This window comes from Eurypyga helias, unplaced genomic scaffold (assembly GCF_000690775.1).
Source record: "Eurypyga helias isolate BGI_N326 unplaced genomic scaffold, ASM69077v1 scaffold5515, whole genome shotgun sequence".
Lineage (NCBI taxonomy): Eukaryota > Metazoa > Chordata > Aves > Eurypygiformes > Eurypygidae > Eurypyga > Eurypyga helias.
The window spans coordinates 32,552-48,545 of NW_010252015.1; the positions used below are offsets into that span (position 1 = coordinate 32,552).

At 41.2% G+C, this 15,994-nt stretch overlaps 1 protein-coding gene across 1 annotated transcript in view; it reads right to left on the reverse strand.

The window, feature by feature from the left end:
* DISC1 (disrupted in schizophrenia 1) overlaps nt 1-14,651 on the reverse strand; it is a gene marked incomplete at its 3' end in the record, with an annotated part of 44,087 nt that extends 29,436 nt beyond the window's left edge. Inside the window, exons 1-2 of the mRNA XM_010152202.1 lie at nt 13,728-14,651; nt 10,091-10,160 (exon numbers count right to left, since the gene is read on the reverse strand). Coding sequence (XP_010150504.1) covers nt 10,091-10,160; nt 13,728-14,651 — 994 coding nt within the window. The remainder of the gene's footprint in view (nt 1-10,090; nt 10,161-13,727) is intronic.
* Between the last annotated feature and the right edge of the window lie 1,343 nt (nt 14,652-15,994).

Consider the following 15,994-nt stretch of genomic DNA (forward strand, 5'->3'; position numbering starts at 1 on the left):
TAATGAATAGTTTTCTTGCATTCAACAAATAAGTGTGCTACAGGAGAAGAAAATGAGTCAAATACAACTCAGCTACTTTGCTGCTCACACTGTCTGAGTAACTCCCTTCTGGTTACAGCAGGGAGGCATTAGCCATTCACACAAACGTGCAGCCTTGCCTTCTCCTTGCCCGATTTAACAGTAAAGGACTTCCCACACACACACCCTAAGAGAAGTAATAGCAATGACAGTTTTGTTGAGCAGGTAAGGCTTCCCCTAATTATTCAGGCTGAATGGGTCAGCCAATACAACACTTATAGGTAAGCAGAGCCTAAGTATTTTGAAAGCAGGAGGAGGGAAGAAGAGACACACACCTCTGGTAGACAAGAACAGGCAGGTTCAACCAACAAGCCAAGTGGCACATAAATCAAAAAAATAAAGACTTTTGGTAATAGCACAAATACACACAAGCATGGGGAATGAAGATTAGTTGTTCCTCTGCCATATTTCTCTCCTCCTTCTTATTTGGAACTGCGTGATTGTTTTTGAAAATGTCCGAAAGAAGAAATGTAAGAGTCATTCAAATGAAGTAACAGGATCCTACTGGAACCTGTGTATTCCTCACTACAAGTCCTTATGGGGTGGGGAAGCATCTGAGAGAGGAGATATAAAACTGCACAAAACCCAGACTTATCCACAGGCAGACACGAACAGACCTGTGATAGCAGAATAAATAATATCAGAATACGACTCCAGTAGCAGTGCTTCTGCAGGCACAGTGGTCTGAAGCAAAATTAAATTTTAATTCTACAATAATTCTACTTCAGATTTTTTTCCCCCAAAAAACCATATTTCTCATTTTTTCTCCTTCTCAGCATCTTCAGCATTTCTTTCCCTGGAAGACCTTGTCATTTCACACAACATTTAAAAAAAAAAAAATTACAAGTTTTCATACACTAGTACATCTTGACTCTTCCCACCCTACATCCTGCAAGTCAGGTGACATACCATGACTGGAATCTCTTTGTTCACAACTCTGTGCTATTTTCATCCTTCTTGTTAGTTAGATGGCACCAGAATAACCAGCTGTTGAAGCCTGCCTGTGACTGGGGTGATTTCAGCTCTCGCTCACAAGTGTTTTCTCCAGCAAGGAAAGGTCACAATTAAAATATTTCAAAACAACACCCACGCACTTGAATGTGAACTGGTGTTTGATTTTAATTGCTGCTGTGCACTTGAGAGGTAAGATTTTTTTGTTTTATTTTACTTCTTTTGTTTGTTCTTTGAAAGGACAGGACAGCAGATTCTCTACGAACCTGGGCAATAACACATAACATTTGGCCTATGAGCACAGAAGGTGCTGCTCATACACACCTGGAGAAGGTCAGAATCAGTACAGCACCCCTTAAGTCACCAGAGCTAGTTTCTTAAATCTGTAAACATAAGACTTCAGTAGAATTACTAATGCGCTGTTGAGCTTTCTCTTCCAGCTCACTAGTTTGACTCCTGCTTTAATCCTGATTAAGGATTGAGAAATTGTTCCCCTTGAATGGCATTTGATAACTGAGGATTTTTCAGCAAAATACCCCACTAGTAGGCTTTGTACTACGTTATGGCGTACAGCACGGAGCCTTCCTCAAAGAGTCATGACTCCTACTGAGAAAGTTCTTGGTGTTGCTCAGGATTGAGACTGAAAAGAGTCATTCATAATACAGGTGCAGCACACCATAAAGAAAAGCAATAGAGACTCACCCACTTATAAGTAGGTGTTGAGACCATTATCCCAAGTGCTCTAGTCTACAGCGCCATTCCTGACATTTTGGTGCAAGGCAGCAAATGCTTTGTATGGTGCCACAGCACATACAAAACCCATCTGGCTTTGCTCTTTACCCCCACTGACACAGTTCCTTAAGAAGTTGAATGACTCCTGGACAGCTTCTAGAATCCCAAGCATGATCATATTTTCTCCAAGATGCTACCTCTTCAGCAAAACATCACTAACTGGGAGACTACAGAGGCACTCCGGAATGCCAGAGGCATTCATGAATTAACGCCCACAAAAAAGGCAGGTGAATAGTACATTCTGCAACTGAAGAGGCTGAAGGTATTCATTTGTACTTGGTCCCACTATCACATCTGAATTATGCCTCTGATACACAGCATCTCCCTCTGCTTTCTGTTCAACTGTGCCTTACATCACACCAATCCAACTTCCTAACCATTTACTTTTTCATGCTTTAAAAATCGCAGTGAGCATGAAGATGTCCCAGTCACGCCCCCCTCTTCAAATCAAACTAACCAGGAATCTTGATTAGTATCAGATTGGTAGGATGGTACCGATAGCAGAAGTTTAAAACTCACGTTACACAGCATCAGTTTGGATGCTCCCACCATCGGCATTTCCCTTAGACTCTGTAAATCTTCATGCAAAGCACGTTACTGTGTAAGAGTGCTAGGAATTTGAAACTTCCCTTCTTCAAATTTCTGATAACACTCATTGCCTCAACCCTGTCACTGTTCTAAGAGGACTAAAAATGTCCATAAAACAACAGTTTTTGCTACTTTTACCTTTCACAGGCTAAAGATGAGAAAGGAACACACAAATGCTTGCACATGCCAAAGGCAGGGAAACATCAGAGAGGGCAGACGTACCTATGGTATTATGAACATACCAACATGGGCTGTTGGGTCTCGGCATGTGGACAGGTAGGATGGGAGGGAAACCTCAGGAAAAAGAATGTAATTGACTGGAGGCAATCCCACTTCCCAGAGGAGTTTGACAACAGAAGGTCTGCAGAGGTCTCCAATAAAAGCATCCTATTAAGGAATTTGACCAGACACCACCCAGCAAGCAGTAAGGGGCATTATCAGTTCCCCATAGAGGGCTCATACTGGAAGACTTTTGCATTTGCTTTCAAATGGTAGTACAGTCATTCAACATCTTTTTAATCCCCAATTACACCCAAGTTGCATTACCATGCCATCTAGAAGTTTCTATCCATGTCCAGTCATTTATTAGGCAGACAGTAATTAAGAAGAGCAGATGTCATCCCCCCCCAACTCCCTTAAAATGTTTATATCCTAAGCGTAAGACAAGAGCAGCAAAATCAATTTCTAGCTGTTGGTTGAATTAATAGTCATACTGTCTCCAGTGGTCACATTGTCTTTCATTTGCAATTTTCTTATCTAGAGTTCATATTTCTAAAGAGCAAGAAAAAGACAAGTCTGTCCTGAATATAAAATTGGGCTGCATTTTTTGCAAGTGCAAAGCAAGCAGATGGGCTGGGTAGCAGGAGAGCCATGTCACTCACTCGGTGGGGCCTGTCCAGATAGTACCATCAACACTTCTCCCATGTTACACCCATCAGAGCTCTACTCTTCAAACTGCAATTCAGCAAGTAGGCTTTTAAATTATCCATAATTGCTTATTTTGTTCAGATTTTTTCATTGCTTGTTTGTTTGTAAAAGACTAGCCAGGCTGTCTGGGAACAGCTTGGCTGCATCATGGACTGAGAAATAGAGCCCAACTATCATAGGAGGGGCAGCCCGCGGTGTCAGTTTTAGACAGCAGATGGCCGGGAGTAGAGAAAGCTTCCAAGCACACGGTATGCCAAAACTTCAGTGATTTTCTTTTTGTCAAGCAGCCTCCAGGAACACAAGATGTAGTTGAACCTTTTCATGCTGGCCAAGATTAAAATAAGAGAGCATAGTAGAATCCCATAAAATACTACTGCTTCCTAAAAATATTTAGGCTGCACAGTCTAAGCAAGACACTGCATGACTACAGCAGCTTCCTCTCCAATACTGGCTAACAAGTTAAAGACGCAGAAAACACGACCGCATTTTCAATTTATGGACATGCGCAGACATCAAAATCCTGATCTACCTCAAAGGCACACTCTGACATGATGGAAACTGCACAACTGGGCTAAAATGAGGGTTCAAATCAAAAACGTTTCGAGACGTTGCTGAAATATGCATGTGCTACCTTTATCATAAGTAAACATAACAAGCCAAAGTACCCAGAGAAGAACAGACCTCCCTCATAAACATCACCCATTACTCTATACATACATATTACTGTGTTTAATACTAAAACAAAGTCTGACAGTTTTCTAGCTGTCTACCTGAGAGTAAGATAAGGAGTTTCAGACCTTTAAACTGTGACTGGCTTAACTTGTGTCCAGTTATATCATTAAAAAAAAAAAAAAAAAAATCAATAGCAAGTGGATAAGCCTGACATGGACAGCATAAAAAGAAATGGTGATGATGTTACTGCTGGTAGACAGAAGAAAAGAACAAGCATTTCAATGACAGCATCTTGGTCCACAGTTTCAGACAGCAACAAACAATAAATGGATATAAAGGTAAGACAAAAAGGATATAAAAGTAAGACAAAACAGGTCTTACCTTTTCATTTGAGACTGGTGTCTGAAACAGAGAAACCCAGGCAAGGTAGAAGAATTGCAATGCTTGTGCTGCTTCTGTTTTGTTGCAAGAGAAATTAAGTCTAATTTATACTTCATATAAGCACTCACTTTCCTTAACCACCCAAACACTTTTATGGAGGTTATTTGAGTTTGTCAGAAAAGACAGGATAAACAAGATCCATGCAAATAAAATCTAATTTTGAGAATCTGCACAAGTCCTCCCCCCTGAGAGGGTGGTCAAACACTGGAACAGGCTTCCCAGGGAGGTGGTGGATGCCCCAAGTCTGTCAGTGTTTAAGAGGCATTTGGACAATGCCCTGAATAACCTGCTTTAACTTGGTCAGCCCTTGTTCAGCCCTGAATTGGTCAGGCAGTTGGACCAGGTGATCATTGCAGGTCCCTTCCAAATGAAATATTCTATTCCATTTCCAACTCAGTGGCCTGCAACTGCAAATGATGAGCTCCCAGTAAGTCTCCTGTGTCACAGAAACTGTCTCTCAAAGCATCCACCCCCACTTTTATTTAATCAGTAACCTCAGATGTAGAGCTTCACTCAATATACAGCTATATTTAAGAATTTTACTTCCACAGGTACACACCATCCTGAAACAAGTGCAATCCCAAGTAACATGTTCTTAGAGGGGTTATTTCTAGATATAGTTTCTCTCTCAAAGTCACTGTTCTTCCTCACAAAGAAGCTAACTTGCCTTCATTTGTGTCCTAACAGCCATCTGTCAAGCATTTTAGTTCAAAATAACAGAAGTACAGTAAAGCAGGGTTTCTATCCGGCCCTCATCTGTAAATAGCAAATAGCTCTTCCAGGAAAAATAAAGGAAATAAAACTAACACACACCATCCACCTGCTTGAAGATCAAACTGGTTTAATTGTTTAAGAGCTATATCCAGAAATAGCGTTTTAAACTGGAAAATTGTTTAAACTGAAAAAAAAAAAAAAGACTTCGGAAAGATTAAACAGCTATACAGCTGGCCAGGAGTTTGTGGTTGTTGCATAACCCAGCGTTTGCAAGCACCACCGTAAAGAAGTGGCCAAGACCTCCCTCTCAATACCATTTAACAAATGCCATTTTCAACCCAGACTTTACCTACCATTACACTCTCTATCATTTTCTCTCTCAGTTTCCTTTAAACCAACAGCTGGTTCAAGAGAGCAACAGCACCTCTTCTAGTGTAAACATTCATGATGCTAACCACCACAGAGTCTTCCCCTTCCTACTTGCGATTAACGAAAAATGTGCAAAATGAGGCTTCAAGTCCTACACAGCACATGGTTGATGCTGTGCAGGTCCTAAGATATGGAAAGCGCAATTGGGATGAAGAGGTCTCAGCATAAGCTGAAAAAAAGAAAACAACATAGTAACACTAGAGCACATAGTGTACAAGCCCTCGGCAGCTCACCAAATTCATCCAGCTCAAGCTTTGAGACCCAAACTAAAACAACTGAAGGCTCGCATGATGTTAAGTGTATCTACTCCATGAATTTTCATTGTCAAGATAGGATAGGTTTTGCCACAAGTGTAAATGTTCCTAGATTCCAGCTGCCATGTTGTACCAGTGAGTAGATCGGAGCAACTCCTCAATGACCTTCAGTGGAGAACCCTAACTGGTAGGGAAGTTACTGTTCCCTACCATTTGCAAGCAGTGAATCCATATGCTCACATTCCTGCATACAAGAATTAAAAAACCCACAGTAGTTCTCCACTAACTTATTTCTGAGTAACAAAATGGCATGTGAACCTGTGGTGGAGTTCAGCAGCAAGACTCAGTCCTGACACTGAGTTACTGATCCATTTGCCCCTTGTACCATGCAAGGTTGAGGAGTTCAAGAGGCAAAGAACAAGAAAATGGATTTTAAAGTTTGGGCAATAAATTTGTACTGTGCAAAATAGACTTACTTCCACTACAAGCCTAACCAACTCCCATAGACACAGAATTATGCTGGGGTTTTTTGTTGGTTTGGGTTTTTTTTCTTTTCTTTTTGTTGTTGTGGGGGGTAGGAAGGATGGTGGTCTTTGGTTAGTTTTGGTTTGGGGGTTCTTGGGGTTTGGGTTTGTTTTTGTTGGGGTTTTTTGGGTTTTTTTTTTACCTCCTGTATTCAGCAGTGCCTTTAACCTTGGAGCTGCCAAGCTCCATCATGAATAATGAGCCATGACAACACTCCCAGGTGATCCTTGGAGAACCGACCAATTTTTACTGTATGCTGCACAAGGCAACATACTGTTACTGTATTCCAGGATACTGTACCTGCTTGGAAAATATACAGTAATGTGGCCATCAAGAGGAGACCACAAGTAAGTACAGAAAAAATTATCTCCTTCCTGATATTTCATCACCTACAAACACAGAAGGAGCAATAAAACATGTACCATCCTAAAGGTTCCTATTTAAAATTAAACCAGGGCTGCGAAGATTTGTCTCACCAAATATGCATTCCACAGCCAAGGAAAATCTGCATTTGAAACAACCCATGGTTGCTACAGTATGAAGAGAGAGATCCTGCAGGTCTCAGCAGCCCTATGCTCGGTGACCTCTAGTAGATGAGCCTGAAGACAGGAGGGCAGCCTCTGCCCCCAGCAGCACCCTCCCACTCTGAGTAAACGTACGCTCCTCCTATACACATGCCACTGCCAGGAAGTATAAGAAGCAGCGGTAGTTGCTTCAATGACTGACTGAAGTTCCTCTACACCAACACCGTAACCATGCCAATGCAGGTCTTCAGGAAGGCACAGGACAGGTAAACAAGCAATGGCAAAAGCCATTTCTGCTGTGCACCTCCCAAGCTCAAGGGCAATAGGAAGACAGAACAAACAGATTAAGCTAAAGAAAGGAAAAACTAGGAAGAAACAAGCTGAAGATTTAAACAGGCATTTACTTCTCTTCTAAACAACAATGGAGGCTTGTGGTTCTAAATATTCCTTAAAAAAAAAAGAAGAAAGAAAGGCTAATTCACTAACATGCACCTGGAAAACACACACGTTCTCTAACAGACCCAAGCAGCAAGAATCTGTTCTGTGCTTCTGCAAAGGGGGGGGGGGAAGAATACACCCTTACTCCTGACTTGTTTGCAACAAGGTAGTTGTTCAGGCTTTGTAGTGGGATAACTTGTCTTTAGTTCCGTGCCATTTCCTAGTCTCATTGCCACAGCAGACACCACAGTGCATCACTTTCGCCCCTCTGCAGGGGCACCACTTCACTTCCACTTCAGTTTCAAGTTACTATAAACTACAGGAACTTTCAGAAAGCTCTGCAGAGCAGGAAAGCAGCAATGTCAGACAGTAGATGCTCACCTTCCCTTAAGTTTCTAAGTTTGCAGTGTTAGCCAGCAGAAACCAGTCCTGAGCATTCACATTTAGCAATTCCATTCCCTGCTAGCAATATTTGGCAATAAGATCCCTTTAAAGAAGGCTAATTACAGATTTCACTTGAACAGAAACTGGTACTGGGCCAATCTGTAAGCTCTTTAATAAGCTTTCAAACTTCATTTCACACCAGACAAGACTTTGTTCTCCACCAGGAGCAGCGACGTAGCTCCAACAGCAAAGGTGGAAAGCTTGACACTGCAAGAGGAGGAGGAGGGAAGGTCACAGCTCAAATTCTCCCTGCAGCACTGCACCTTCTCCATGTGGGCCTTTCCCTGGAGATACACTACCCACATTTCACAAAAGAAAAACTGAAGAAGCTAGTTCAGATATCATGAAAATAATGAAAAGCAGTCATAAAAAAAAGCAGGTGACAGTTGTATCAGAAAAGGAACAAAGACCAGTAAGACAGAAAGCAGGTCAAGAAATCAAAAATTAGGAATTGATAAAATTATGGATGCACAGTCACGTATCACCAAGCAGCTTGGCATGTTCTGAGAACACTTGTGCAAAGATGGATGTCAATGGGATAGAGGAACCCAAGGCAAAGTCTCTCAAGCACCTCAGTATCTAGTCCCATATCAGGACAAATGTTTTCTGCCTGTATATGCCAGGCTTAGCACGGAGAACAGCAACCCCACCCATGGATGCTCCTCTCCACCTCTGCACTGCTGCTGTATTTGCTGTCTGTACGCCATGCCCACAACATCTGGTGAAATCACATTTCTGCCAGACCATTTTCTGGAGGGGAATTAATGCAAGACCCTGCCCTTTGTGCTACCTGCCTGATAACTAGGGTGGGAACTGAAAAGGGTACTTGACAAAATGAGGTCAACGGGAAGATGGTCCTGTTTCGGAGATACAAGACTAGCACCCAAGAAAACAACACAAGAGCTTTCTGTGCAAGGTTAGACACCATTTTCCACTGTGGTCAACGACTACATGGCATCACATGCAGATGTCACACCATGATATAGTAAAATACTGCTGTTAGAGTGGCCATCTGTCCAGAGAACCCCAGCTGGAATCTGTGAGAACCACACACACACTGAGCACACAGCTGCTGGGAAGTCTCCAACTGGGAACTCAACCCACATGCACTTAAAGAAAAGTTATTACACATGTAAAACATACACATCAATAATGTCTATTTGACAGAAATTAAACCCATGAATATCTAGAAAATCTTCAGCTTTTAACATATTGAAAGGTGTTCCCCACTGGGAGATGCCATGCTAAAAGAATGACTTGTGACAGTAGCAGCCTATTATCTAGTCTATAAATAGGTGAGCCTTTAAGGGGCCAGCAGAACCACTCCTGCAAAAGGGCTACACACCTACTCCCTAGACACTATTAAACCACATCTTAATCGTCCTGGGGGACATGTTTGGGGGCAGGGAAACAGAACCATGGTACAGCTGCAAAGCCTCACACGTTAATTTTGAAGGGCAAGCCACAAGTCTGACCACTCCCCAACCCCCAAAGGCTGAGAAAAAAAAAGTGGCAGGAAAGGAACTATCTTTTTCCAGCCTTATTCTCTGAAGTACCCATGCAGATTTTACTGAAACATTTGCAAGGCTTCCCAACTAAAGATACATCTAGCAAGAATTTAATCTAGAACCAAAAGACTATCAAAATTTGGATACCTGAGCACAGACTACCATAACAGGAAGCAATAAAAAACCCAAGATGTGTGTTAATAGATCCTCCAATTAGAATGCACACACACAGAGCCTAGTAGAAGAGCCAAGGCATTTGAAAGGAAAAGCACTGTTCAAATACAGGTATTTGCCAGCAGCTGTACCACCATCATATTCTCTATCTGGTTTTGATTCAACTCAGTGGACATCAAGTTAATCCCACAGGACAGTATCATTCACTTTTATAATAGCTACTGACCTCATTTCTGTGTTTGAGGCCTGCTGTAGTGTCATGACTAAATGTGGCAAGCAACAAATCACACTCGGTCAGCAGCCAGGGCCTGTCCTTTCTGCTTTCAAAGCTTTCATTCATTTCTGCATTTTTTTCAAGTCATGCTGCTTCAAAACAGCTGATCCAGATGGTGGATATTCGGATTTCAACCTTCCCACATGGCGATGTGGCTCAAGAAGATAAAAACTGTTGCTACCTGCTGCTGACCTACTTGTTTCCTGCCATACAACAGAATAAACAATACAGTTCACTGAACTCGCCTTCCATACCTACCCACTGCTCCGTAGCAAATATAAACTCAAATTAATAGAGGAAGGAGGGGGAAGGAAAAAAAAGCATCATGATCTAGTGGGGGTTGGGGGGAATTCTTACCTTTATCATAGTCATCTTCCTCTATCGCTTTTTCCTGAAGCCTCTGAAGCTGTAAGATCAGGGATTTTATCTATGCAAAGAGAAAAAAAAAGTTATTAAGAAGTTGCATTTAAAACTATTTAGACTATTAACCTCTACATAATACAAATTCAATGGATTACTGCATTGCTGGAATGGCCTGATTTTGAGAGTTAAGCTCAGTATTTGTTAAGTGGACAGACCTGTTTGGAAGTCAGCTGAACTGCAGTTACTTAAGGCCAGCATGGCTTTAGTCCAAACACACAATGAGAATAACAAACAACATTTCTTGAAAAGCAAAAGAGATCATGTGATCATAGGGTATTTTTCAGTCTTTGAATAAATCAAAGTAAGGATTATTACAGGATTCTGTCAGCATGACATCCACTTCTCATCACAACATACTCAGTGTGTGCTTTAGCCCATTCTAACAATTTTGTGCCTGTGAGTTTTTCACAGAACAAATCCAGAATTTCCATATGCAAACCACATTTTCTCCTGTCAGTAGAAAGAGAAATAGAGTATGAGTATTTTGGAACAAGCATATTCATGTTATGGCACAGAAAATTGTGTTCATATGCAGCCAGTGAAGTTTCATTAAAATATAATTTAGGCTCATCTACATAATGTTGACGTTTGCATTTTCAGAAATGTTCACACCGCAAATGCTAGATTGGGAAAAAAAGTAAAAGACCAAGAACACCTATACCACATGCAGAGTAACCTTTCACACCCAAAAAGAAACTTACCATAATAAAGTTTTATTTCAAATGTTACTGCTTCTCTTTGTTAATATGAAGGGTCTGGACAAAAGTTCTCAATTGACTAAAAATTTGTAAGGCTCGGTGTGCATTCAAAGGCCATTACAAGTTTTTACTGTTAGATGAATTTGGTTAAGAAGGAAGGCAGTGCTCTCCTCGTCGCCATGCCAGCCACAGCCTAACATGGCTACAGTCACAAGACCGAAAAGTGTTGTTTTCTTGTTCCATTTATACGTGACCTGTACCAAACAAGCCATTATCAGCACTGAAAAAGGTAAGCCTGGAAAAAGAACCAGCGTATATTCTCACAGCCCAAAGCCTGAAAGTGCCTGGGAATGGATTTTCCAACACAAGAAAACACATACTTTAGGCATTCTGCATTTACAGAGTATTTCTCTCCTCCCTGAAACATTTTCATATTGAAATCCCTGTATTTAAACTCTAAATTGCATAGGGAAAAATAGGTACAGTCAGCCAACAACTTAATAGAAACACTCAGTTATCATGACTACATAATCAACACACAAATCATGCAAGACATTTAAATTGATGGTATCCCTTCTAAATATGGTATGTGAAAGTGAACTAGTTAGTCAGAAAAAAAATAATAAAAAAATAAAGCCAGAAAAGAATCAAAAAATGCTTGATTAATAATACGTTATAAGATGCCCCAGAGGAAAAACAAAACCAAACAAAACCAACATTGTATATACTCCCTTTTCCTCAGGGCTTTATTTTATTTTGTTTTTCACATCCTGAAATTCCAATCTATTTTTCTCTGAGGGTGGTAAGGAATGTGTAACATATTGAAGGGAGGAGTTCTGAATCCTCATCATAAATTATTTTCTGTATTTTACACCATACTTTTGATAGAGTTTTGAGGAAGCCTGCAGTAGGAATGATTCAAATGACACTTTTTTCATATATATGATGTATAACAACCATCTATACCAGCAGTACAGCTTTGCTGCTGTTTGCAGTGTTTATCTCATCCCGTGGGGCATTTGAAGTCTGCTTGGGTACCACAGCTCAGGCGGGCATGCCCACAGCAAACTGAGTGATGCTGTCACAGTAAAGTGCTTTCTATTTGCAGGCTGCAGAGACATTTGGAGCTCAAGTAATCAAAGAGCTGCTTCAGCGTGGCATGCCCTGTATCTGTACCACGTGATAACCACTTTGCTTTTTTTTGCTACTTATTAAAAAAAAAACAAACAACTAACAACTTTGGTATTGGCTCCTTTGGTATTTTCCTTTTCTTGACTGTGGTTGTCTTCGTCCCTTTCCAAAAAGTTTGAGACTTGTTCATTATCATTACAATAGGAAGGTGCTTCAAATTAAACATACATGACTGGCTAACCAAGGGCAAAGACATCTGAGGGCACAAATCCCCAGTTCTCCGTTTGATGAATTGATGAATACAGAAATTAAAGGTAGCAGTGTTCCTTTTGTACCTATCAAATAAGCATACTGAAAAGACAGAAAAATAATTTCCTATTTTGATAGTCTTACATATTTCTAAGTTTGCTGCTAATTAATTTCCCAAACCATCCCAAACTACAGGTACGGTGTTATTCTAGGCATGAAGCCAAAGAAACTGCTCCATGTCAGTGTGTGTGAAGTCTGTAAATAAGTGAACCCAATTTGAGTCCTACATGCATCCTCTATGAAAAGTAAGCATGAGAGCGCATCATAAACCCAGGTCAGATGCCATGGAGAGCAAAGAATATAAGCTTCTCAATCCTTTTGTCTTACTCAAAGAGCAGAGTTGTGCAAAGCCTCCCCAGAGCAGGTTGTTTATTAATTAGGCTTCAAGACAACACAGCACATCCCAGCATGTATGTCTGAGCTGGGAAGTCACAAGTACCTGGGTTTCTGAAAGGCATCCCAGAAACTCAGGGCACTAGCGAGACAAAAAAGCCCCCACAAAAAAACCCTACCACATCAAAAAAGCCCCACTGCCCACTTAATGCACCTTGAACAAAATTTGTGAAATTCATCTCATCCACGTTAATCTCTGGATTACTGTTTCCTGTTTGCACAATAAAGCCAGTATTTGGCTCCTTATCACAGGTAAGGTCAGAACGGTTTCCCTCCAAATCCCACGGCACCATCCTAAAAACTATGTAACAGAACATAACTGATCCTTCTGAAGGTTTCCTGCACCGTCTTAACACAAAGAACACAGTGAATGAGGCTGCCTGTGTATGTGGTAGCTATTCATGTGGTACACACACGTGAAAAAAGAAAGCCTCCTGACTCAACAGCCCAGTCCTGCTCTGGGGTAGAAGGAAAAGAAAAGTCTGAGCTACAGCAGGGACTTGACCCCCCTTTTCATTCATGCAGGAAGAGTACCCATGTGAATTAGAGATTACAGGCTACTGTCATATAGGTGCCTCACTCCAAGATATCTTTCATTAAACTTACACATTGCCAAATATACTTTAGTGTTGTTAAGTCATGGTGCTTTAAGAAGAGAGTTCTTACCACCCCTAAATTTTGTATTACATATATACTCCAAACAACAGACAGAACAGCACCCATAAAAGAAAATGGGATTTGTTGAACGCAGAAACGGATGTGTGACATATCAGAAATGAGAGGATCACCATTTCAGCAGAACATAGGGATCGGGTACTGCAACATCATCACCTTTTTTTTTTTTTTTTAAAAGGATCAAAAAGAAAATGAAACCGGTTCTCTCACTTTCATCATGCAGACTGATGCTGTAAGCCTCTATGAACAAATGTCCTGAAAGCCATTCATATCCCAACTCCTACATCAACTTTGACTTTGGCACTCTAAATACAAATGTTTGGGGATCCAGGAGAAGGAATCAAAGATGAAGCGAGACAACCAACCTTTAATGTGCTGCGGTTGCCAAGCAGGCAGTCCTGTAGCACTGGTTCATATTTTTTCATCAAAGTATCCCAGTTATGGTCACTAACAGTAAAGCTGCTTTCATAGCCTGAGGTGACTGAAGAATCAGCAGATGCTGCAGCCGAGGAATCTGTAGAATATGAAAATGCTGCGTCTGTATCTGAGAGAGAGACTGTCTCACAGTCCTGTAGTTTATCATTTGCTGTGGTATCATTTTCATACTCCAAACCGTCCCTGGGCCTGGAGAAGCGATGCAAAGCTCCCGAGCGCTCACAAGTCTGTGCTGTCTCGTCTGGCTTCTGCAAATTTCCTGCAGTGCTGGGATGCAGAACATACTCAGCTTCCTTGAGAGCTGACCTGACTTCAGCATCGCTGACTCCAACAGACGAGTTCAGGGAGAGCTGTATGAAGCTGAAACTCGAATTAAAGCTATCGTGCGCACCAACAGAATGAGAAACTACATCTCTGGTTTGATATTCACAGTTGTTATTCACTTCTGTCTGATCCAAAGCATACATGTTTTGGGGCTCACTCACTTTAGGGCCACGGCTCTTCGGTCGCGCACAGCATGCAGTAGAAACATCTCCTTTGCTTGTTGCTGAGGCAGGGTAATCCGGTATCACTGTGTTTTCTGACCGCGGGCTCTTGTAACATGGAAGATTTTTGCAGCTCCCTGGCATATTTCCAGCAGTGGCCAACGTTATTACCCCATTAGCCGGAACTACAGTACTATTTGCAACTGAATTACAGTGTAAGAATTCAAAGTTATTTTTGTATTGTCTGCACAGAGAACAGTTCTCAAAGTCTCCACAATGCTGCCTGCCATGTCTGAGCTCTTCTGGGTTGAACAGCTTGCAGGTACCCAGGGACTGAAACACTATCTGTCGCTGAGCTTCTGGCCTCATGTATCCAGGCCTTTTTGCCAGCTTCTTTTTACGAAGAGAGCCTGCAGGCATTAACTGCTCCTGACCGTCTGAGGAGGAGGGAAAAAAAAAAAAAAAAAAGGTCATTAAAGTGTTTCTGCAGCTTTCTAGGCTTAACATATTGTAGCATCTGAAAATAATTGTTTCTGAAATGTCAAAGGACCCACCAGCTTCCATTTCAACAAAACAAAGACACTGACCATACTGCAGATAGAGGAGAAAAGTTGTTACCAGAGAAGCTGTGTGTATTCATCTACTTTCTAAAGAGTTCGAGCCTGCTTTCAAGTGAACTTACTAACATAAACATATCCATCAGGGGACAAAACTGGGTAAGATGAACCACAGCATCTTCCCTATTCACAACAATGCTCTGCAGGCCTTCATTCTCAATTCACTTAGCAGCACAGCAAAGTACAGACCTTGCTTAAGTCTCTCTGATCTAGAGTGATTTTCAGACTTAGAAGCACATCTAGGATGGAAACTGCATCACAAAGATGATAACCACACTCACAAAGTAATTTTTTTTGCGTAATCAGTTGTTGTTCATGCCCGGTTTCTTGTGTCCAGATGCATGTTTTATTAATATGAGCAAGTACTTCAGATTCTGTTTCCAGAACAGATGCCACTGTAACACTCCATGGCTGCACATCTGTCAGTCTAATGAGATATTCCGCAAGCTTTCATTTAGATTTACTGTACTACCTGTTGTCTGAAACGTGAAGTTAAAGTTTTGCATGCAGGACCATCAGTCCTAGAAAACTAATGCCACCATATGCTTGCTAGTATTGCTGCAGTATTAGTATCATTAAGAAAGGGCCTCTGCTCAACAGCTCAACTACTCCACATATACCTTACTTACATAGATGAAAAAATAAATTTGATGCTTGCAGAGCAGAATAGAAAGAACCAAGATAAACACAAAGAACATTAAAGTGGTAGATTAGAATGTGGTATCTTCTCTTTGTATGAAAAAAGAGTTATGGGTAGAAGATCACATGGCAACTTATTTAAGTTTCTTATGGATTTACTGCTAGTCAAAAGGTATTCCGTTCTTCTGTCCTGCACACAATCAATGGGAACACAAGTTCTGCACCATCATCATTTTGTAACACATAAAGCATATTGACCAGGCCCTATTTGCCAGAGTCACCCTTCAAGGGGAGGTAGGGACCAGCTGAATTATGCCCTTGATTAGCTGCCCTCTACTCACTGAAACACAACCAACTGCCAGAACCTCAGGTGTCAGAACAACTCCCATCACTCACACAGATCTCTTTCAAAAAAACAAGTTTCAGGAAAAAAATTTTCTTTACATGCAATATATT